Source organism: Nelumbo lutea, chromosome 2 (genome assembly GCF_056320005.1).
Source record: "Nelumbo lutea isolate HS-2025 chromosome 2, American lotus-T2T, whole genome shotgun sequence".
NCBI lineage: Eukaryota > Viridiplantae > Streptophyta > Magnoliopsida > Proteales > Nelumbonaceae > Nelumbo > Nelumbo lutea.
The window spans coordinates 55469851-55495134 of NC_142685.1; the positions used below are offsets into that span (position 1 = coordinate 55469851).

A 25284-nucleotide genomic window follows, 5' to 3' on the forward strand; every position below is an offset into this window, starting at 1 on the left:
CCAACAAGTCACGTCTCTCATCTTTGATGACAACCTAACTTCTCCACTTAATTAGTTCAATATGTGTTTTATCCTCTTATTCACTTCTATATCTAATTCCCCTCTATTCTCTCTAACAATAAGGGGAATCCGATACTTCTTATATATTCATGGCATTTTCCATTATTGTTAAATAATCTATTACTAAATAAATATATTGTTAAATAATCTATTAATTATGAAAATTATTAAAGTTTTATGGAAAATATTCTACCAAAAATTATGAAATAATTATTTAATAAATAATAAATTATTTAACAAATATTAAATAATTAAATAATCTACAAAAAAATTATTAAACAATCCACTATCTAATAATCTTTGGTTATTAATAAATGTTCAAAATTTCAACATTTAGTGTAATTTACATTAATCATTGTAATTAGCATAATTTACTAATTTTTATAAAATCAATAATTATAGTTAACAATTATCAAATAATTTAGGGAATCTCTTTAACTAATAATTCATAAATATTTTTTAAATAAGTAGTTAAAATTTAATAAATTAATCTATAAAAAAGTATTATCCAAAACTATCTAAATAATAATCAATTATTATTATTCAACTAAATAATTATTTCATTTATAAAATACCCCCAAATTATCATAATCAAATTCCTAAAGTACCCCCAAATTCCCATAATCCTATTTGTACAATATCCATAAATTATACTTTTTTAGATGGTTACCTCTAGGTGGGGAAAATTTTGGGATTCCCCATCCCTGGTGGTGAATGTGTGTCTCGCCTTGAACTCGCCCAACCCTGAGGTGAGGGACAAGAATGGGTGCTGCATCTCTATGCATCACATGGGCCCCCACTAGTATATGAATACACGGATATAGATACAACATTATATCTGATACAAGGCTTATTGTATCAATATTTCAATGCAACAACTTGGGACATCATTTTTTATAGTATTACCTTAGGGTCTATTTGATCCATAGTTGGAATTGGAATTAAAATCCCATTGGAATTAGAATCATAATGGTCTATTCCTTCCACCTGTTTGGTTTAGACAGAAATTGGAATTAGTTAGAATAAATCTCATTCCTAAGGAAGGGGAGGGAATGAACGTTCTCTTAAGGCCCTATTTTTCTTTATCTAATTTACCACTTACTTGGTAAGTGCATTTACCCATATTCTTTTATTTTTCAGGTAAATAAGACAACCACTGCTTTAGCCATAGAAACCACTATTAAAATGGGCAATTTTGAATAACATAGTGACCGTTTTAGCAATAAAAAACCATTATTAAAGGAGTAATTTTGTCCCATCCAAGTATTGACAACTTTCCCCTTAGGTGGAAAAGTTATTTATCCACCTAGAAGATTGGATATCACTTTTTCAAGAAAAATAAAATTTCTATGAACTTCACATAAAATCCAAAAAAAAAAAAAGAATTTATTGGATCCCATTGACCAACTTCCCTCCCCCTCCCCCTCAAAATCCAAACAAGGAATATACCCTAAATGGGAGAATGCTATTCCACCATAAATTAAAATCGGATTTCGATTAATATTGATAAAAATCAAAATTATAAAATTTACCCTTATTAACAAAAATATAACAAATTTAAAAATCAGTAGACCTCCATACATTATTAACAATATAATCAACAGTTCCAAACGGCAAGAACCAGTCCCAAACCCAATTAATTAATTGGGACATAAACCTTTGAAGCAGAACCTATATAATAGGTTTGGCCGGTTACCCGGTGGGAGGTGGAATTCCGAACCGAACCTGCCTTTGGTCACCGTTTTCGTTTTCAGAGCATTTCTCAACAACTATCTCCTTGTCATAAATGCGAAATAAGAGGGAGAGCATTTCTCATCCGTTCATCCCTCGTCAGTCGTCAAGTCGTCATCGTCAACAAAACAGAGTGAGAAGAAAGAGAGAGAGAGAGAGAGAGAGAGGGGTGGCCCGAGTGGCAGAGCCGCCGAGGAGCGAGAGAGAGAGAGAGCAGAAAAAAAAAAAGAAAATGAAAACAAGAGGAAAAGTAGAGAAAGCGTTAACTGTCATTTAAAGCTTCTGGGCTTTTAACCATGTGAATTTTTTATCTTCCATTTTCAACCGCTCTCTCCTTTTACTCTCCCCGAGCTATCAAAACAGACAAACTCTCTCTCTCTCTCTCTCTCTCTCTCTCGTTCTTTAAAGCCTCTGCTTCTATTTACAGTAGAAATTGCAGAGGAAGGAAAAGGGGAACATTAAAAAGGTAAGGCATTTGCAACCCTGACTTGAACAGTTTTTTTTTTTTCAATGGAAAATCAATAAAAACCACGAGAATTATGACTCTTACGTCTATTATTGGTCCCTCTCTTTTCCTTGTATTCATTTATTAATTTCATCTTCAGCAGCAGATCCATGAGAGTAGATATGTCAGTTGTGTTTTCTCTTTTGCTATTAATGGCCTCAAGCTCGGATCTTTTCTGGTCGCCTGGAGTTGGACTCTCTGCTGCTCTCATTCCAACCTTGTAGGGTTTGTCGGGGGGTTTTCTGTTTCCCTCTTCTTGGAGTTAGGGTTTCTTGTTTGGCAAAAGGAGTTGGAATTGTATTTTTGGCTTCTTTGATGTTACGTGAGCGATATTCTGGATTGTGGAAGTTGCAGGATTTAGTTCGGCACTAGTACTATAAAAATTTTCTTCAATTCATATTTGTGAGCTTGGGTTTTGAGGTTTTACGTAGGTATCTTCGATTTCTTGGTTCTTGTCAGCAATTGCTATCGTAAATGAGCAACTGATCTTGTTGAGGTGTAACAATTGTTATAGAATTCTTTTTTAACTGTCTTATTCCAATAGGGAGTTTTAAAATGTCGACAAGTGTCGCTTGGATGTTTGAATGCGTTCATCCTTGTAATTTTTTGTTGGTTTTACCTATTTATTATCGATACTTTCGATGCTCATCGCACTCAATACACATAAGATCCCTATTTATACATGATTAAGTATGTGAGCTCAATTTTCTTCCTCTTGGGTACTAAGAACTGTCATTTCGTAAGAGAAGAATACTGGGATAAATGCACTGGCGACCTTGATACTGCTGTCGAATACTGACCTCTCCATGCACAACCTTGATGAAACTTTAGTTGATAACAAGCGATGCCATGGAATTCATGGCATCCTTTTGTTTTTACTCAATTCTGAATTCTAATTTTTATGAAGATGTGGATTTTTTTTTTGGTATTGGACAGACCTAGTAGGCATAAATTCAAAAGATATTTTCTGCTTTATGGTTCTTACTTTTTTTTTTTCTTTTTTAAATTTATTACCCCTAGTACGTCTTTGACTGTTTTTAAGATTCCATGCTGTTCTTATTGAGTTGGGGTCCTATATTTGCAAGATGTATAGTTGAGATAAGGCTTAGATGATGATGATGAGGATGATCATGCCTTCCCTATTTTATGCATTTCCCATCATTTTTAATAATAATTGGTATGGTTTATTGACTGACAATCTGGTGTTACAGGTTATCCTAGGTGGGAAGCAATTGTTGCTACAACTATGAATAGGAGACTCTTTCACGGATTAATGGGGAAATAAATTGATACTTAGACTTGTTTGCCCTTGCTACACTTCTCACTGGAAACTGGTTTACTAAGAGATCTTTAGATTTATGTTATGGTTAGGAATCTTGCATCTTTCTGGGTGATCCTCCTAGTTATGTAAAAATCAAGAGACAAAAAAGATGGCCATTAGAATGTTTCGCTAACATGTAAATGTATTTAAAGGAGAGGCAGTGGGGTTTGAGTTCTGCTAGTACACCACAGAGGTCCATAGGACTTGCTTTATTACTGTCAATTTGAAATGTATGCATCTGTAATGGCTTCTTGCTGAAGATAAGATATTTCATTCTTTCCTTTACATCCACATGGTCAACCACAGAACTCTCAAATATCATGTTGGGTAACTTGTAAGGGGATGCTGTACGAATTGTTTTTACATAAGAGCACATAATTCAGTCAGCTTGGTTATTGTTTGAAGCTTCATAAAATATCCATACTTATATATTCAATTGTTGCACCGATCACGCCTAGAACCAAATTGGAGATATGGACTCTGTGACTACCTGTATTTACCAGAAGAAGGGTATTGCTTCTCGGCTATTTCCAGCTGTTGGACCCATGTTTCTGATATCAATGGGATATATTGACCCAGGAAAGTGGGCTTCAGCTATTGAAGGAGGTGCCCATTTTGGTTCTGATCTCATATTACTGATGTTTGTTTTCAATTCTTCTGCAATTCTGTGTCAGTACCTTGCAGTTCATATTGGTTTGGTTACTGGAAAGAATCTTGCACAGGTATCATTTATTTTCTGCAGCTTTAGGTTATCCAGATAACTTCAGTGTACTTAAGAAGATGGTTTTTTTTTTTTTCTGAATTTTTTATTGTCATTTTATGTCTTAACCAAGGTTCATCACTTAACCCTTATCTATTTGCACTAGTCATAGATGAACTGACTAAACATATTCAGGAAGAAGTTCCATGGTGCATGTTGTTTGTAGAAGATATTGTTTTAATTGATGAAACTAATAAAGGATTAAACGCAAAATTAAGTTATGGACAAATGCCTTAGAAACAAGAGGTTTTAAAATAAGTAGGACCAAAACAGGGTATATGACATGTACATTTAGTAATACTAGGAGTGTAAATTAGGATACACTTGGGATTGGAGACCAATGGATAACTCAACGTGACCATTTCTAGTACCTTGGTTCAATAATTCATGACAAGGGAGAGATTGAGGAGGATGTCACCCAAAGAATTAGAGTAAGTTGAGCAAAACGGAGGGTGCATCTGGACTTTTCTGTGATAGGTGAATACCACTTAAATTAAAAGGAAAATTCTATAAAATAGTTGTAAGGCCAACTATGTTGTACGGAGCAGAGTGTTGGACTGTTGGGTAGTCAAGAAATAACATGTCTAGAAAATGAATGTGATAGAAATGCGAATCCTAAGATGGATGAGTGGAAAAACTAGAACGCACGATAATTTTATGTCTTAACTCAACAGGCTTGGTGATGTTTTAACTGCGGGCATTATTTGGCAACATGGTTCTAGATTATTTAAACTTCATGTTTCTTTTTTGACTTTTTTTTTGGAAAATGCTACAAGTTTAAGACAATAAAGAAGGAAAGAAAAAGGATACTATAACTCAAGTTAGGAAACCTGGTTTTTCTTCTCCTATATCACTACATGAATTAGTCAAATTCTTATGGAGTTCTTCTACATCACCATTAAAATGTGGGGCTCACCCCTTGTTTTAGTACAATTATACTTACCTTCTCCAAAAAGATCTAGAAACAATAGCATTTTCAATATGTTAACTTTAATATTTTCAAAGTTAATACTAACATAATAAGTGTTTAATAGAGAAATTTCATATCAAATTAGCAAATGAAGAAAACTGTAACTTTATATAATAAAAATTTAAGATGCATAGTAAGTAAAAGAGAAAAAGAACATGGATGGTGCTACTGTTTCATTTAATGTTAAGAGGAGAGAGTGAATGGAAAAAACAGAAGAAAAAGAAAAATATACCTCCTTCTCCTTCTCTTTATTTCTTTTTCTCTACCCAAAACCATTGAGTAGTTTGAATTTCAATAGTAAAACTTTAAAGCAAAGTATAAATAATATATAGTAGATAATGGAATATATTGGCACACATTTTAGTAAGAAGATGTCATGCAGCTGTAATAATGATATTATAGTAAGGCGCCCATCTTGTGCTTTTTGTCACCTAGGTGGATGCCTGGTTGCCTAGGCAGGCACCTAGTTACTATTATTCAAGGTGTTTAGGTGAGGCACCGAACCAACAGTGCCTAGCTGCCTAGGCAATGCCTTGACAACTATGCTCAGAAGATACCATGAAATCTTTGAAAGTGCAAAGGATATTTCTTAGCGGTCATGGCTATATAAGTCTGGTTATCCTTTTCTTTTGACAGAAACTTTGGTACGTTGGTGATTTTGGTTACCCTTGTATTGAAATTTAACTGTGCTATTATTTTTGGATTCACATGTGCAACCTACGAGTTCCTCATTCTAGCTATTGATGATTGTGGGTGTTTCAGTTCTCTTTTCTCTTTCTATGCCTCTATGGTCACTTGCATTTTTATCTTATTATTTATCATTCATTGATAACTAATTACTTTTTTTACCTTCTAATGCAAAAGATTTGCAGTGAGGAGTACAATAAGTCCATATGCATATTACTTGGAGTTCAAGCAGAGCTTTCTGTGATTGCTTTGGACCTGACTATGGTATCTCTTCTGCTTTATCTATTAACCATTTAATTTTTCCATTGCATTACCCTTTTTTATTTCATGTTTCTCTAAGAATATTTTGAAATGGAAAAACAATACGAAAGTGGTGAAATACGTTATTTACCACTATATATGAATCATCTCTAATGCATGTTTTCCTGAATTATGCTAGATTCTGGGTGTTGCACATGCACTTAATCTCCTTTTTGGGGTGGACCTGTTTATCTGTATCTTTTTGACTGCACTTGATGCTGTTTTATTTCCTCTTTTTACCACCTTCTTGGTAAGCTTTTTAGTTATTTTATCTTCCATTATCACTGCCAATGGATAATCTCTTACTCTGACACCAACCTGTTTTTTTACTTGATCTTCAATTTTCAGGAGAAATTCAAGGTAGAAGTCCCGTTTTCGATCATGGCAGCAGTTATATTTCTTTCTTATATTCTTGGAATACTTATAAATCAACCTGAAATCCCACTTGGCATAAATGGGATGCTTACAAGGTTAAATGGGGAGAGTGCATTTACCCTGATGAGTCTTCTTGGAGCAGCTATTATGCCTCACAATTTCTACCTCCATTCTTCTATTGTGCAGGTACTTCCATTTTTCTTATTGTTTATTATTTTTCTTTTTCTATTCATTCTGCACCTCCTTCCTTTCTAAACATGGTCAGAATTTTGCATTGATATATTGATTAAATTAAGAATCTCACATGCTACATAAAAATCATTTTTTTTTTTTTTGGGGGGGGCATGGGAGTAGCTAAAGATTCTATCCTTCTTCAGAAAAAAAAATCTAATTTGATTGGGGCATTTGACTGCATGTCCACTTGACTTTGTTCATATCCTGACTGTAACATGATTTGCTCATCGCCAAATTAATGATGAGAGTTCATTTTTGGATTGAATGTGTTTGGGCTTTGGATTTTGCTTCTAATGGTAGTGTTGAATCTTTGGATTTATTCTTCCTCCTTTCTGATGTGAGAGTGAAAATTCGTGTTTGAATATTCAGACCTCCTGGGCACTGCTTTTGCCCATGTTATGGTTTACCGAAGAACAGCTGCATAGATGCAAATATTGAGCTTTATGCTATGTTGTGTGATTGTCTATATATGTTGCATTGACATTTATTGGTTAGTCCGCAGCAATTATAAATTTGCAGTGCTGTATCTTTTCCATATATTTATGTACAGGCAAGCTGAGCAGCTAACTGCATAAGTATTTCTAATTTGGTTTTTGAGCTTTTTTTTTTTATTGGTAAAGAAGATATTATTAATTATATGAAAGATGTTTAGTATATGAGGTTGAGGTATTTCAACCATCCAATATACAAAGGATTCACACTAGTGTCCAAAAGAGTTGATGTCTATTTACCCCATGTTTTGCTAATGAATCCACCGTGCTATTTGCAGTCCTTCTAACCCAAATGCAGGAGGTGTTTAACTCTCTTGATAGACAATCTGTCTCCTTGAAGATATACATGTAAATCCAAGGGGTTTAGCTTAGGCCTTCTGCCCAAGTGATCATCAGCTTTGAGTCCCCCTCTACTTCCAAGTAGGAACAAGATTGCTTTTCTAATCTTAGGCCTTGTAGCAAGGCCACCAATTCAGCTCTCAGAGAGTCTCCCACTCTAATAGGTCCCGAATACATGGCCACCACTAGGGGTGGATTCAAGCCAAAGAGTTGGACAAAGTGGAGAATTAAATCTTAATTTATTTGATTCATATGTATCATTATAAGCCATAAGATTCATGAATTAAATTGTAGTGTTGAGATGGTAATTGTAAGACTTCTGTAGAGAAAAACTTGGACGTAAGCAAATTGGAACCCTTGGGGTTCATGATTTGAGTTGTAAACTGTATTGTAAATTTTAAGGTTTTGAACTGATGTGGGAGTCCCTTTCCACCACCATCCTTGTAAGACCCATGGGAAAACAGTCTTGTATTTATGAATAAAGGCCAGGGTCTCAACTCTTACTGAATCACTAGAGACTGCATAAAAAAAAAGAAAAAAAAGTAGCAAAAAATCTCTTCGTTACTTTTTCCAAATGCAATGCCAATTCATAAGGTTACTCCACAGTGATTTAAAAGGTGCGCTTAGGCACACAACGAGGTGCATTTAAGGTATGCACATCGCCTAGGCCCTATGCACAACACTTCCAAAAGGCACATGCCTAGGCATGCACCTTTTTGAAATTTGCACATTTTGCTCTTTTTCAGGCCTAGTGATTGGGCCAGGATAGTGCCCGTGGACCCCATGAAGCCCAAACAAGTCCATGTTATTGTTAGGATCTTAAATTCTTAACCCCCCTACAAAATAATTCGCTTGCTCACCTAACCTTTGAGAACCCCCTATTTGCTAATGTTGTTCATTCATTCATTCATCTTAGTAGAAGATATTTTTAAAAGACGATTAGAATTATAAAAGCATTTATTTGTTGGCCTAAATATGTTTTATATGTTAAGTTTGATTTTATTTTTAAAATTTCATTTTGAATATGTTTTACATGTTATGTTTATGTGTTTTAATTTGAGATAATAGGTTTCTTTAAAACATTTATTTTAAAACTTAAGTTTATATTTTTGATTAATATAATATTTAATATTTTAACTTTTTTGGCATTTTTTTGTAATTTTGCACCTTGCTTTGAAAAGGCACGTGCCTTATCCTTCCCCTGCACCTTAGGTGCAAAATGCCCCTTGTGCTTTTTTGTGCTTTGCGTTTTTAAAATACTGACTTCACTTTCCTATGGCTAGTGATCATTGAAAAAGTGGTAAATAGGGAAGTGTGAGTCAGCAGAATTCTGGGACTGAGGGGGGAGGAGTACCTTGGGGGGCTGGGTGCTTGCTTTGGGTTACTTATGGGTGTCGGTTTGGTGTTTTGATGGTTTGGGTTTTATTTGTTTGTTATTGTTTTATTTCATATCTTTCTTTCTTCTTCTTTTTTTTTTTTATTTTTTATTTTATTTTTTGCTTTTGTAAGGCGTTCTGATTTAGTTGGGATGGTCCTGCTTGTCTGAGTTTTTTGTCAGCCTCAGTTGGGTTTCCTTTGGGTCATTTCTTCTCTTGGGGTGATTGCGTATCACCTTCCCTTATATCTTCTTTTTGTTTAATATATATATATATATATATATATATATATATATTTTTTTTTATTTCTTTTGAAGGTCTACACAATGGGGGGTGGGGGGTAGCCCATCCCCAAACCCATAACCCCCCAACCCAGGTGCATGCGGGATTCGACCCCAAGTCTTAGCTACGACCAGCAGGAGACCTTACCAACCAGCTAGTTGGCACCTTGCTTTTTGTTTAATAAAATTTTTCTTTATCTTAAAAAAAAATGAAACAAGTCCATGGGTACATAGAGGCCTTGTACAATGGCTTCTAGTATGCACCTGAAAATCTTACCCCATACCCTTGAGTTCTTCATTTATTTTTTATTGGTAACTGAAATTTATTGATTAATAGAGAATAAATAAATAATGATATCTAAAATGATGCCAAGCATTATTCATCAAGAAAAGAAAAAAAAATGATGCCAAGCATTAAACAATGAATATGGCAAAACAGGATATGACATTAAACAGAAAGGAATGACAAAACAGGATTCATGTAGCCTACCCCATATAGGAGACTAGATCTAGTGGGCACACCCTTGTGAGCACTCAATAGATATTTTCATAGCAGCCTTAAAAAATTTCACTGAATCATCAAGGGTAGACGGGGGGGGGGGTATTTATGGGACAGGTATCAGAAAATTTACTTGGTGCATGCTTGGTGTATTCACCAAGTGTGCCTACCTGACTACCATAACCTTGCTTTACCACTATTTCCCTCATTAAATTGATTTCTATATATTTATATTACATTTTCCCTTCCATATCTCTTATCTTCCTCATCTCGCTGCAGAGTTGCAAAGATACCTTTCCTTTCTTTTTTAACCAACCCATCCCCACTTTAGAATCACCCTCTAGGGCCTCTACTTACATACAAGAGTGTCTGCACATTCTATTAACAGCCGAACAGAGGAGAAGAGAGGTAGGAGAAGAGAAGAGGAAGAGAAGAGAGAGAGGAGAGAGGAGCGAAAAGAAGAGAGAGATTTGGAGTCCGCTACAGTGCCGATGTTTTGTTCTATCATGGAGGACTGAGTTAGCAGCAATGTTGATAGCAGCCTTGTTGTCACAGTAGAGTAACATAGGTTTGTTAACTACAAAACCCAACTCTCCTAACAAATTTTTAATCTACATCATTTCAGCAATTCCATGAGACATGGCTCAGTATTCTGCCTCGGCACTGGATCTAGCCACCGCACTTTGCTTCTTACTTCTCCAGGTGACTAGGTTTCCTCCCACTGGTAGATTTTTTGTCATCGATTTCCCCTGCCCAATTAGCATCTGCATACACCTCCACTTTAAAATGCTCATGTTTCTGGAAAAGCAAACCAGCTCTTGGGAACTTCTTGAGGTATCTAAGGATCTTTTTGCAGCTTCAAAGTGAGTTGTCTTAGGATTATGCATGAACTGACTAAGAACACCCACTGCATAGGCAATATCAGGTCTGGTCATAGACAAATATAAGAGTCTCCTTACAAGTCTCTGGAACTTCCTTACATCTTTCAAGCACTTTCCCTGACTGTCTCCTAGCTGATGGTTGGGTTCAATGGGTGAATCAATTGGTTTCACTGCCAACTTGCCTATATCCTCTAATATATCTAGTATATATTTTCTTTGGGAAATAAAGATGCCCCTTTTTGATCAGACAACTTCAATTCCAAGAAAATAGCGTAAGGGGCCTAGATCTTTCACCTCAAATTGAGTGGCTAGGAATTTCTTCAGCTTCTGTATTTCAGTCTTCCAGTCTCCTGTGATTACTATGTCATCAACATAGACAATTAAAGCTGCAATTTTTCCTTCACCTTTTTTCACAAATAAAGTATGATATGATTGGCATTGTTTGAATCCCATCTGTTGCACTGCTAAATGAAACCTACTAAACTTGGCCCGAGGTGATTGCTTCAACCCATATAAAGATTTTTTTTTAACTTGCACACCTTCTGCTCACTACCTTTGGCACAAAAACTTGGAGGTTGAGTCATGTAAACCTCTTCCTCTAGGTCACCATTCAAGAATGCATTCTTGATATCCAACTGATGAGGTTCCTAATCAAGGTTAGCTGCCAGTGAGAGGAGGATTCTGATTGAATTCATCTTGGCTACTAGAGCAAAGGTCTCTGCATAGTCTACTCCATACACTTGTGTAAACCCTTTGGCCAACAATCTAGCTTTGTATCTTTCTACTGAACCATCAGCTCTATGCTTTACTGCGAATACCCACTTGCAACCCACTGGTTCCTTCCCTTTAGGAAGATCCACCAACTCCCAGGTGCCATTTTTGTGTAAGGCATTAATTTCTTCCTTCATTGCATCTGTCCATTCAAGTTTGGATAAAGCTTCTGCCACATTCTTAGGAACAGAGACACTGTCAATAGAGGAAAGGAATGCACGGTATGAAGGTGAAATATGATCATAGGACACAAAGTGAGAGATATGATGATTTGTAGTACAAGACCTAACACCCTTTCTCTTAGCAATAGGAACATCAAGATCATTAACAACAGGAGGATCAATGTTAAGAGGTTCAGGTATATCAATGGGAACAAGTGTACTTGGCTGATGAGGAGGATCTACCTCTGGAGAGTCCAATGATGTTGGTTGCATAGTTTTAGGTTCCATGACTCTTGAACTCTGTTGGCTCTTATGGTGGCGAAGAAAGACCCGAAATGGAGAAGGGTCGGGAAGAGGAGGTAATTGAACCTGAGTGTGTTTCTCCTCAACCCTACTCTCCCCTGAGGAGAAACCGAGAAGAAGGGTTGACTCTCAAAGAATGATACATCCATGGAGACATAGTACTTGCGTGAAGCAGGATCATAGCAGTGGTAACCCTTTTGAGATAATGGATAACCAAGAAAAACACAAGGAGTGGCACGGGGATCGAGTTTACTGCGAGTGGGAGACAAGTCATGAACGAAGCAACGACACCCAAAGACATGCATTGGAATAGGGGACAACAGAGCTATAGGAAACAAGAGTTGATGTGGGGCCTTATACTCTAGTGACCGAGATGACATACGATTGATGGTATATGCAACACACATAACAACATCCATCCAAAAACGTTTCAAAACATTCATATGAAGTAATAAACCATGAGCTACCTCAAGTAAATGCCGATTTTTCCTTTCAGCAACATCGTTTTGTTAAGGTGTCCTAGCACAAGAGCTTCGATGAAGAGATCCACACGAAGCAAAGAACTCCGTGAGATCACTATGGAAGTACTCTTTTGCATTGTCCGACTGGAAAATGTGAATTTCAGTTTGAAATTGAGTGAAAACCATTTGTTGAAAGTTTTTCACAATCTTTGGCACTTCATCTCTAGACCGCATAGGATACACCCAAGTATATTTAGAGTAGTCATCGATCAAAATAATGAAATATTTATATCTAGTCTCAGTAGGTAGAGAAATAGTGCCCCAAACATCAGAATAGACAATATGAATAGGAAATTCAGATCTTTTATTTCTTAAAGGAAAGGAATTTCTACAACGTTTGCTCAATTGGCATGTATGACACTGCAACTTACTAAGTAATAAAGATTTAAACAACTCAGGAAACATAAGCTTTTAAGACTCAAACGAAAGGTGACCAAGACGATTATGCCACAAATAGGCATGACTCTCACTAGAAGAACTTAAAAACTCTGTAGCCACAAGACCAACTTTATTCTCCAACACGTAGAGGCCATCCACCATGCTTCCTCTACCAATCGTCTTCCCCGAGGTCAAATCCTGAAATACACGAAAAAGGAAAGAAGATCACTGAACAATTCAAGGAATGACTAATACTACTAATGGAAAGTAAATTGATAGGTAATTTAGGAACATGCAACACATTAGAGAGGGTAAGACCAAGAGGAAGGGAGATGGTTCCTTGACCGGTTATGGTGGAATAAGACCCATCAGCTAGTCTCACCTTATTTCTCCAAGGGGAATCGGATGAGGTTATATGCCTGAAATAAATTTGACTTACCAGTCATGTGGTTTGAGGCTCTAGAGTCAATTATCCAAGGGGAATCAGATGTATGAGATGACACATGGAAGGTAGTGGCAGTGTTACCTGATGTTGACGCAAAGGAGGTAGGAGTAGAGCCAGAATCCATTTGGCGAAGTGTCCTACCATATAATTCCAAGTAGTCACGAAAGGAGTTGATGATCTCTTCCTTGGAGTCAGAACCAAAGTGTCGCTCTTGGGGTACCATGGGACTAGTCTCTTGAGATGCCACATTTGCTGAGTTATATTTCTTCTGACTCTGCTCGGTTGGCTTCTTACTCGGATTAGACTTCTTACTCAATTCCTGAGCCATTTCAGCTTGCCATGAAGATCCCAACATGTGTTTCTAGCGTGCCTGGACTTTTGATAGTGAGTGCACCAAAGTTTGTCTTTGTCATCCACTCTCTTCTGTGAATCTCCCTTTTTAAAAGAACCTCCAACATTTGAACTTGTACCCCCTCAGATAGCTAGTGCAACCGGTTCCCCTTCTATACAATTCATCACACTTCTTCTGCTCTCTTCAGATTGAACTAGGGCATAAACTTCTTGGACTGAAGGTAGGTTCTTACTTCCTAAGATTTGTACCCTCATGGATTCATATGTAGGATTCAACCCCAAAAGAAAGGCAAATATCCGTTGCAGGGAAACAAGCGATTTGTAGGCCTTTGCATTCTCATCGCATTTCCAATTCACATTTCGATAATGATCTAGTTCCTTCCAAATTGATGTCAAGTCTGAATAGTACACTGAGAGACTTCTCTCCCCTAGCTTGCAAGTGGAGGATTCTGCTTGTAATTGATATTATCTTTGCATAGTGCCTCTGTTCTAAATAGGTAGATTTTGCTTGTTCCCATATTTCACAAGCTGTTTCAACCCACATAAAGGTCTTCCTTACTTGTGGCAGCATAGAAACCAAGAGCCATGACATCGCCATGCTATTTTCTTGGTCCCATCTGTCATGTTCAGCACTACCAATCTTTGGTTCCTTGATTTTACCATTAATATACCCAATTTTTCCTCTAGCAGTAATATAAAGTTTAATTTCCCTAGACCATTTAAGATAGTTCAGTCCATCAAAGGGGGTTACAACCATGAGGAAACTCATATCCATCCCCCCACTCATTCCATTTTGACCTCCTGAAATTCCTGAAGTTGCAGAATTATCAGAGGACATGATTCAAACACCTTTCAGACCTTACACACACCTTATGATCCCTCCTATCACCAAACAAACAATCCTAGAAACACCAAGGATGAAGCCCATATGCACACACTGAAATCTGGACACAATCTGACCACAAACCAGTTTAGATTGTCCAAAAAAGGCAAGATTTTAGGGTGATCTCAGAGCTGATTTGACCTAGCAGTCACACTCCACCAACTTCCAGACACCCCAAACACATCGACTGCTAGGAGTGGTCATAAACCAGTATGGTTACACCACAAGGGTTAAAAGGTCAGGTCATCCACGACCTACAGATCTGAATTCTCAGACATGGGATCACATGATCCATAAAAAAAAGAGGTTCGAACCTCACAGCTTCTCAGAAAACATTCAGCAGTCTGGAGTCATATAGTTTCTTCTTGGTACATGACCAAGGAAAAGGAAAAAAACACAAAAAAATCTGTACCAGTCATAGGTCTGCACTTTGTTGATCTCAGTTGAAGAAGACAGCAGGTTGAAGCTTGTTCGATCTGCTCACAGGCCTAGCAGAACAGCTCCGATACCATATTAACAGCCAAACAGAGGAGAAGAGAGGTAGGAGAAGAGAAGAGGAAGAGAAGAGAGAAGAGAGGAGAGAGGAGAGAAGAGAAGAGAGAGATTTGGAGTCTGCTACAGTGCTGGCGGCGCCAGCTTATATTAATATATATAGGGCGACCATAATCAGAAGGGAAAGGACCCTTATGCCCCCTACTTAAGTTACAGCATAATAAACAAAAGAAAAAACTGCTTTAATCTGTCCAACGGACCCTAACTCAGCAGAATACAAACATAATAAATAAAGTTAACATTCCAACACTCTCTATGCAGTTGCACATCTTATTTTAACATGGGCATGTTTGTTAACGAAAAAAACGCATATATCCATTTCTACCATAAATTAATATTGTTTGTCAACCTAAAATTTTTTAGGGTCTAACTTGACGACCTTTATGTAGCAGCAGCAGGAGCAGTATGCAGCAAAGACCACCATATGTATCAATTTATTTTAGTTTGTAATTGCATATTGGCATGTTTATAAACAAAAAGTGCATATATCTTTTTTCGAAAGAAGGTAAAGTATGATTGTATTAATATACGGTCGTGTGTACAAAGAGAAGCTGTACAAAATGAAGGACCTCAAAAAAAGGCCATCCTCAAAAAAGTTTTGTTTGTACAAAATTGCATATATCTTTGTCTACCATAAAATAATAGTTTTGTTTGCCAACCTAAACTTTTGTTATGGTCTAACTTGACTACCTTTATGCAGCTGCAGCAGCAACACGGACCACCATATGTATCTAAGGGTGCCTTATGTCATGACCATTTTTTTGCCATATTATGTATATTCAGCGGCATTTTCTTGGTGAATTCTGTATTAATGAACTCAGCAGCAACTGTCTTCCACAGTGCTGGCCTCGTTGTGCTTACTTTACAGGATGCACTTTTACTTATGGACCAGGTATTTTTCTTAGTTCTGCAAGAAACCAGTTTCTGATTTTCTGTTGCCATTTAAGGGTTTTGTTGAATTATACACCTACAATGTATTTTCTTTACAAGTTTTTAGGAGTTATTGTGGTGCATACTTTTTCTTTTATCATTTTACAGGTATTTAGGAGTCCTATGGCAACTTTTGCCTTTTTTCTGGTCCTTCTCATTTCTAGTCAGATTACAACATTAACTTGGAATATTGGTGGGCAAGTAGTACTGAATAATTTATTTGCGGTGGACCTACCTGCTTGGATTCATCGTGCAACAATCAGAATGATTGCCATTGTTCCAGCTCTTTACTGTGCATGGAATTCTGGAGCTGAAGGAGTATACCGGTTGCTTATTTTTGCTCAAGTTGTGGTGGCTATGCTACTTCCACCTTCTGTAATCCCACTTTTTCGGGTGGCCTCATCAAGTTCAATAATGGGTGCCTTCAGAATCTCTCAGCTTCTGGAATTCTTAGCTTTGGCTGCCTTTATTGGAATACTTGGTTTAGAATTTGTCTTTTTTGTGGAGGTCTTATTCGGGGAAAGTGACTGGGTGGGTAGTTTGCGATGGAACATGGGAAGTAGTGTGGCACTCCCATATGTTGTTGTTCTCATCATTGCCTCTACATCACTCTGTATGATGCTTTGGTTGGCAACCACTCCACTGAAATCTGCAAGCATCAATCAAGATGCACAGACATGGAACTGGGATATACAAAACACTCTACCCAAGTTATCTATGGAGGGAGAAGAGTTTGGTTTAGTTAGGACTAGTTATCATGGGGAGGGGACTGCAGCAGAAGAACCAGCATGTGAGAAGTCTTTGGAGAGTTGTTCTGATGGTCTAGCTGCTGAGTTCGATGTTGACTTGCCTGAAACAATTATGGATTCTGACCAAGAAGCTCCTGCTACTTTGAGTGAGGAGAAACATACTACTGCTACCACTGAAGCTCCTAGCTCCCCAAAACACCAATCAGAAGAATCAGTGTCCACAACTGAGTCGGTTCCAGTTGCAAATTTAGGTAATGAGGTTTCTGATAATGGATCTCTTGATTCTGATTCTGTACAGAAGACTGAACCTGTTGACCCAGTTGGAAAGACTGGGGGGGTGAAAGGAGACCTGCAAACTGACAAGGATGATGACGAGGGGGAAACATGGGCACCAGAAGAATCATCTAGATCTGTTTCTGCAGGTGCACCCACTTCAACCTCTGAGGGTTCAGGATCTTTTAGGAGTCTTGGTGGGAAAACTGATGAAGGTACCAGTGGCGGTGGAAGTCTTTCAAGATTTTCTGGGCTGGGTCGTGCTGCCAGACGTCAATTAGCTGCTATTCTTGATGAGTTCTGGGGTCAGTTGTATGATTTTCATGGGCAGATAACTCAAGAAGCAAAGTCCAAGAAATTAGATGTTTTGTTGGGAGTGGATCCCAACCCTTCTGTTTCACAAAAAATAGACCCTACTGGGAATCAATCTTCTGGATTCTTTCCTTTGGTAGCAGAAAGTGGATCTGATTTTCTGATAAACTCTAGTATATATGATTCCCCAAAGAAACAGCAGATGCCAAGCAATGTAGGATTGTCTTATGGGCTTCAAACAGGTTCGTCTGCATCGTGGTCTACTCGCATGCATTTGTTGGATGCATATGCAGAAAGTTCCAGTTGCAGTGTTGCTGATGCCAGTGAGAGGAGGTACTCTAGTTTGCGACTGCCACAGTCTTCTGATGGCTGGGATTATCAGCCTGCAACAGTTCATGGTTATCAGATGGCATCCTATCTTGCTAAGATGGCTTTAGACAGAAATGCCGATGCTTTGAGCACTTCATTGGACCCACTGACCCCTAAAACCTCATCTTTTGTCCCTACCAACTACAGAGACTCAACCACTTATGCTCTGGGTCAAAAACTACAAGATGGGATTACCTCCTTAAATTCATCCACCATGCATAACCCAATGGCATCTAGAAATAGCTCATTACAAGCTGAAAGTCCTTATTATGATTCTTGTTCTTATGGGCCTGTCGAAAATCCTGGGTCAACAAAGAAGTACCACAGCTTACCTGACATTTCTGGCCTTGCAGTTCCTCTTCGGGATTCATATTTGTCCGATAGGAGTGCTCAGTGGGGCACTCCTATTGGAAAAACAGCATATGAACAATCCCTATATTCAAATACTGGATCCAGGGCAGAAGTTCCTTTGCCGTTTGATGAACTCTCTCCTAGTAAGTTGTACAGAGAAGCCCTCTCTGTACAGTTGACTCCAAATTCAGACACCTCACTCTGGTCTAGACAGCCTTCTGAACAATTATTTGGAGTTGCCGGTCGAACTCAGTGTGTGGGAGATGGAACCGGAACCCGACAGAATTTGGTTATGCGAGAAATGCCTTCTCAAGTAGACTTGGAGGCTAAGCTGCTTCAGTCGTTCAGATGTTGTGTTGCGAAGCTCTTGAAGTTGGAGGGATCTGATTGGTTATTTAGGCAGAATGACGGGGCTGATGAGGATCTGATTGGCCGTGTTGCCACTAGGGAGAGCTGCTTTTATGAAGCTGAAAGTAGAGAGGTTAATCAAATAGTTTACATGGGTGAGTCTCAGTATCTATCTATTGACAAGAAGATCAGTCCAGGGCTCAAGAATGAGGATGCCAGTCTTTCCCGGTTTCTTGTTTCCTTGGTTCCACATTGTGGGGAGGGTTGTGTTTGGCGAGTGGATCTGATAGTGAGCTTTGGAGTGTGGTGCATTCATCGAATACTGGAGTTGTCATTGATGGAAAGCCGGCCAGAGCTTTGGGGAAAATATACTTACGTTCTTAATCGCCTTCAGGTATGTCTAGTTATTAATGACTTGCTGTGTAAAAAAGAAAATACTCAATGACCATATATTTAACTCTGGAAAGGATCCTTATTTGACATTTTAAGATGATCAACCCTATCCCTAAGACATTTATAAATTTAAGAGAACTCAAAGATAGCAAAATCTAAATTATTAAAAATTGTCACTGGTGGAAGAAGATGAAATTACCAAGCTGCCAACTGATGGCAAAATGGACCGTCTTTTGAAGACATGTTCCAACAACCCTGCAATAGGTTAGGGCCAACTGTTCTAATAAGATCTGCCACAAAAAAAAAAAGTGATTGTATTGTTCAGGCCAAGTTGAATTTGGCATAGGAGATCTTATTGAGTGGTGGCTCCCCTAATGCACTTTTGTTGGAGATTGCATTTATTTATTTTCTGCTGATAATGATTACAATTGGAACATTGGAAGTTTCTTATTGTGACTTTTCCCCAACAGGGAGTTCTCGATATGGCATTTTCCAAGCCTAGGACTCCCTTGCCTCCCTGTTTCTGTCTCCAAGTACTGGCGGCACATGCAAGAAGGTCAAGCCCACCACTTTGTAATGCCCCGTCTGGAAGACCAGGAAGGGGGAAATGCACCAGTGCATCCATGCTTCTTGATTTAATCAGGGATGTTGAGACGGCAGTTTCTTGCCGTAAGGGTCGAACGGGCACTGCAGCAGGGGATGTGGCTTTCCCCAAAGGTAAGGAGAATCTGGCTTCAGTCCTCAAGCGCTACAAGCGTAGGCTTTCCAACAAACCCGTTGGGGCAGTGGAAGGTGGTTCTGCTTCACGTAAAGTTCCTATACTTGCATCATATGCCTCGTAGTGTTCCAATGTTTTTTGAGCAAACTTGCATCAGGGAGATTGGGCTGTTTGCTTTTGAAAATTGGTTTCATGAGGCTCCTGCCAGACAGTGCATCACCGTTGCTTGGTTGTGTCAATGATGTATAAGTCTTCGCTGCAAATTTCATTTCCATGTATACTATGTATACATATATTAAAAGTTACTGGAACTGTGATTGCAGCGAAAAAATGGGTAGAAAAAAGGTGAAAAGCGTATTATGTAGCTGTTGTTTCCGCTGTGACTGTAGTTTTTGTCACCATTTTTTTTCTTTTATTTACCAGATGGTGATGTGTAAATCACAGTTGCATGGAAAGTGAAAAAAAAAGAAAAAAAACAAAAAATAAAGATCTTGTTGGGGTTAGTTCGTTTGGTCATAACTTCAATCGATCGAAAGCAGTTTGTTCGTCGCATTGCTTCTGGAAAACGAGTAACTTCCCATCAAGCTTCTGATACTACTGATGTTTTAATCTGCTGCAAATTTGCATAATCTTTGTTTGTGAAGTGAGTTGGACGTTCATCTGTCATAACTAATAATAGCTGAGCTTTATAAACGGATTTTAATGATTTTCTTTCGTAGTACGCAGTTATATACTGTTACTTTGTTAGTCTTATTAAATACTCTCTAGTTGTTGCAAGAGTCGGATGACGCTCTCTCGTATATAAAAGTTGGATGTGTAAGTAAAAGGGGTTTCATAGGTATATAAAAGTTGGAACGTCCACCGAAGTTGGGTGAGATTTTTTTTTTCTTGATAATTTATGGGGATGGATTTTGTTTTGCCAGTATTTCATATGGTATAACGGTAGTGATTATGGGCCAGGTAAGCGTGCAAATTGGAACCGAAGGCCCCAACCCTATCCCTAATCCAATCTGACTTTTTGGGTTGGGTCTTCGTAAATTGTAAGTTTACCATGTTGTTCCTGCATTTAAGTTTGCCATGAATCAAAATTGGAACCCAGATTTCCCGCACTCGTTTTAGTGTGGGATGTTATGCACTTCTACTTAGATTCAATCACGTCACACTTCACGTCTCCTCATCTAACATGAGAAACTCAACCCAAACAAGACACCATTAACAACTGATTTGCAGAACAGATCGTTCTTCGGTCAAGAGGTGGAAATCAGTTTGTAGGAAATAGGGTTTGCTATTCATTGTTTTGTTTTCTTTTGCAGGAAATTGTTTTGCAAATAGATCCAAGTGTTAGAAATCATTTTGCAAGGGTGTGAGTTTTGCAAAGACAGCTTATGCTTTCTTTCCACGAAAGTTCTTTTAGAAGTTTTAGTCACCTCAAACAGAGAGAAACTAACTCATTGCTCTCTCGCATTTTAGCCCTAATAACAGAAGAGTACCAATAACAAACTAAAGGAAAATTCCTAAATTGATGCAGCAACTCAGTAATATGCAAAGAGAACTTTTCTGTGGCTTGATGTTGCAGAATACTCTTGCAGGAAAAAGAAGAAGAAGAAACACGGATGAAATCAAATGGTTTCTCGTAAATGGCTTTTGCCTTTGGCTGAAATCTGAAGAAGAGAGAGAAGTCTGCAAATCTCTTGTAAATGACACCAAAATAAGAAGAAAACAAAACAGTGAAGAATCTTGCAAAACAAATTTTGCCCCTTGACCGAAGAACGATCTATTCCTATAAATCATTTGTTAATGGCGACTGTTCATCTAGGGTTTGGAAAGCAAACCCATGGCTTGAGTTTCCTGTTTTGTTTTGTTTTGTGTAGTCCATAGTCAAAGTCCCCTTTTTCTCCCTTTTTCTTTTAAGTTTTAAAAAATAAATTTTAGAGGCACAACACACATGTGACATGGGGAGGCGTGTGACGTGTGACATGGTTGAATTTGATTGAAAGTGCACCCAGTGTAGGAAATCCGGGTGTGCGATGATGAAATTTATTATCCCTGCATTTAAGACTTGGGGGCTTATCTCCTTGACCAAATGTGGTTGGGACCTTTGGGTTGGAGGACAGTTTTTTTTTCTTTTACTTATTTTTTTACCACCATTTAACAGCACCCGGTTAGTTTGGTCATTAAGAATAATTAATGCTATAGCTGGACACCCAAAATGGGGAACAAGAGAATCTTTTGGAGGTTTTGAAAAGTCGGTAGAAATTGGTAAAAGCAGTGTTGTAAGACTCAGCCTGGTCCAAATGGTTGTAAGACACAGGAGATGTTCCCAATGTATAACTGTAGCGTCATGTGGGCAGGAGATCTAAAGCTCCCTTTGATTCACAAGAATAGGGGTTCTGAAAATGAGCCATTCCGATTCCAACTGTTTGGTTGGAATGATATTCATCCATTTGAGGGAATGACCATTATGTGCCCCTCCCTTGGGAATGAAATCCTATTCCTACAGATTTCAATTCTTATTTTCATTCTGACCCAAATAAACTATAAACTATTTCAATTTTGACTATAAACCAAACGGACGTTGAATTCTTTTTTGGGTCTCATTAAAATGACGTTTTTTATGGGTTTTCTTTTTTACAGGCTAAATCAGCAAACTGCCTGATTAGTCGGCAAAACCAAGGCCCATGGTTATAGTCTTAGTCGATTAACAACCTAATAAATAATGGTGTTTGAAAATTAACGTCATTCGTTAATCTGATATGATATAAGAAACGACGTGGGCCAATAAAATGTTAGGACGCAAGCGAGTTTCCTCGATGGAGTGTCGGTTGAGCTTGAACATGACACGTCGCTCGTCCTCATCTAATATGTCTCTCTCTCTCTCTCTCTCTCACACGAGATCACCCGTTTGCTCGCTCGCTCGACAACTGTTTCAGGTCTTTCCGAATTCCGATCAAGTTCTGAAGTTCAATCTCAGTTGGGGACGGAAGAGGTACGTGGTATTCCTCTTTTCTTGAATTATTGCTGGGTGGATGGTTTATGATTTTTCTGTGACGACGGAGAAGCTTTTCTTTCAATTTTCTGTGACTACGTGGAGTGGATCTCTGTTGTATCCTGGTTGATCTTGAAATTAAACAACTTCTTCTTCAACGTATGATTGGGTAGTTTCTGGGTTCATGGGGTTATTCAGTCAGAAGTTCCAATACTCGCTCAATTAATCGTTGAAGCTACTTTCTTTGTTGCTTACTGTGAGAAAATCAGTTTTTTGATCATTCATTCGGTGTCGATTAATTCAGGGGAAGGCGTTCAAATTAATCAAGTGGGGATTAAGGGAAATTGAAAGATGGGATTCGTGGTGGTAATATCGTTACCAGTGATTCTATTCATCTTGATACTAGCCATTGCTTGTTACCTTCTTGGAAGGGCCCGGGGTCAGACTCTGCCAAGGCCTGCTCCATCACAGTATTATGGGCCTCCACCTGTTCTTCCAGTGCCACCCCAGGCCCATGACCATGAAAAACCACAAGCTTAGAGGTTTATAGTGTATACTGTGCTGTATTACATGAGTTTGCCGTGATGGTTGTATTATAAGCATTTGTACTTTTGTAGGGATTGTTTGGGTAAATCAGTATCATGTGATGGTATTTCTTTACTCGTAGCTAGCTTCTGGACTTTTCATTTGTCTACTTTCCCTTTTTTTTTTTTTTTTTTAATTAAGGCTCCATTCCTTTGTATTTATTTGAGTAAGGGAGTTTATCTACTGACCTTACCAGGATGCGGGTTTGATCCTGTGTCTTTGTTTGTGGAGGAACATTGAGTGACCATCTCAGCAGCTATTTGCCACGTTAACATGACAAAATCATCAATAGACTGTCAATATTATGGGCCAATTCTGCATACCCCAAGAATAGCCCACCCTGTGTGGAACAGTTTACTCAAATACGAGTCAACATACCAATGTTTCAAAAAAAAAAAAAAAAACCTCTTAACTATTGAAAGAAAACACCTGGCAAAAAAGTTTGAATCCGGATCTGCTCCTTATACCAATATAGGATTGATCCCACAGGTTGTTGCAATGAAGATTCATTGAGCACCCGTGGAGTTCAGTTCTGCTTCCAATAGACCCAATTAGACCTGTTTATAGGCTGGGCTCGGGTTTGACTTTTACCAAAATTTGAATGAGACCCAGTCTGAAGCCCGAACCCAACACAGTATGTCAGACCCGAAGCTTGGCTCGTAAATAGGTCTAGTCCCAACTAGCTGTTACATCCACTGCACTGCAGTGGCCTGTTGAGAGCATTTTGTTGGTAGCAGTTCCCTACCTGTGCTCATGACCTTCGTTAGTGAGCCAAGCTACGAACTGGTTACCTTCCCCCCAAATATGAGAATCTGTCACCTGTAACCTATTCTCTTCTTTTAGCCTTTGACACTTCGATTTAGACTTCAGTGTTCAGATCTCGATGGTGGGTCTTCGCATCAAGTAAAGTTTTTTAGGGATGTACAACATTTCTGCATGAGCAACTCAAAAATCCTTTTGGTTCCTAACTTTGCATTCATATGAGCACATACCATTTGTATTTAGAGATGTATCAAAATTTATTTTTAGAATAAATTTCTTAAACTACCCCCTATTATTTAGTTAACTGACTTATTATACCCTTACTATTTAATTATTGTCTTGCACCATCCCTAGTGTTTTTGACAATTGCCTAAAACATCCTTTACCGTTAATGCTCTGTCAAAAAGTTCACATGTGCCATCACGTGATTGTTATACTTATAAAAAATTCTTAATTTACCATTTTATGGTCCAAAATGCCCTTTTTGTTTGTTTGCCCTCTCTGAGCTGCAACAATAGAATTGAAGTGGTAAGCTTTCAACCAACTTTACAGCTCGTCAACTTCCAATGTCAAAGCTCTACCTTAGAGGCAACAAAGGGGTTAGTGAACCTAGGTGAAGATTTGGACAAGGTTGTATGCAAGGTCAGAGAGGTTGGAGCGAGAGCGGTTCCAGTTGTTGAGGTAAGGGAATGTGTTAAGCCAGATGGATAAACAAAAGGGTGGTTGAGAACAATTGGGTGATCAGAAGTCGGTGAGAGGAAGACAATCAGGGGAGCAATAGGGTAGTCTTGCGGAGTCCAGATGATGAGGGGTATTGGAAGTGTGGCATGAGAGGCCCGAAGTCAATTTAAAAGGTAGAAAAAGGTGTCGTCATTATGAACGAAGGTGTTTGTTGACAGGGAGATAATGGGGAAGTCTTGAAGCAGGGCTAGGAGGTATAGAGGCTCCTAAGAAAGCGATTATCAAAATCAGAAAGTTTATTAAAATAATTTGGTAACCATGATTAGATTTCATGGTCTTGATTTTATTCCCTCTATGAGAAAGCAACAACAATAGAGGCTCCATGCGAAGTCCTGCAACAGAACCTTACAACGGGAGTGGATAGTAACTAGAAGCAACATAGGAGCGGGTGATACTTCTCCAATGAGAGTAGATCTAGACGACAACTCTATCAATCCGATTACTATCTACATGATTGGTGCCGGCGGGAACTCTGTGTACGGTACACTATTGTATAGGGGCGTTGAGGAGGGAGGAGGAGAAAGATCTCCGACGAAAGTAGATCTAAACGGCAGGAGTAGATAGTAACCGGAAGTAATAGAGGAGCAAGCGA

The 25284-nt window shown here is 38.3% G+C and overlaps 1 protein-coding gene and 1 long non-coding RNA gene across 4 annotated transcripts; both read left to right on the plus strand.

The window, feature by feature from the left end:
• Positions 1-1951: 1951 nt before the first annotated feature.
• Positions 1952-20121, plus strand: LOC148870835 (ethylene-insensitive protein 2.1-like). 3 transcript variants are annotated; one of them, XM_088969083.1, is made up of 9 exons: positions 2124-2257; positions 2400-2727; positions 3508-4339; positions 6212-6298; positions 6474-6584; positions 6683-6895; positions 15876-16067; positions 16214-18901; positions 19371-20121. In XM_088969083.1, exons 3-9 carry the CDS (start codon positions 4091-4093, stop codon positions 19740-19742), a joined length of 3912 nt encoding a protein of 1303 aa, XP_088825209.1. In that variant the 5' UTR covers positions 2124-2257; positions 2400-2727; positions 3508-4090; the 3' UTR covers positions 19743-20121. The 3 variants fall into 3 exon arrangements, with proteins under 3 accessions (XP_088825207.1, XP_088825209.1, XP_088825208.1); XM_088969082.1 differs by having other exon boundaries at positions 2140-2257; positions 2397-2727; XM_088969081.1 differs by lacking the exon at positions 2400-2727 and having other exon boundaries at positions 1952-2257.
• A 2285-nt stretch (positions 20122-22406) lies between these two features.
• Positions 22407-23264, plus strand: LOC148870836 (uncharacterized). Its single transcript, XR_016107095.1, has 2 exons — positions 22407-22604; positions 22909-23264. It is a non-coding gene; the product is annotated as an uncharacterized LOC148870836 (long non-coding RNA).
• Positions 23265-25284: the final 2020 nt, after the last annotated feature.

What these genes read in the sequence shown, in the direction of transcription:
- LOC148870835 (XM_088969081.1), top strand. Translation starts at nt 4,091, where the DNA reads ATGGACTCTGTGACTACCTGTATTTACCAGAAGAAGGGTATTGCTTCT. An exon ending in TTGCTTTGGACCTGACTATG is followed by an intron (nt 6,299 to 6,473) that starts GTATCTCTTCTG and finishes GAATTATGCTAG; the next exon opens with ATTCTGGGTGTTGCACATGC. An exon ending in ACGTTCTTAATCGCCTTCAG is followed by an intron (nt 18,902 to 19,370) that starts GTATGTCTAGTT and finishes TTTCCCCAACAG; the next exon opens with GGAGTTCTCGATATGGCATT.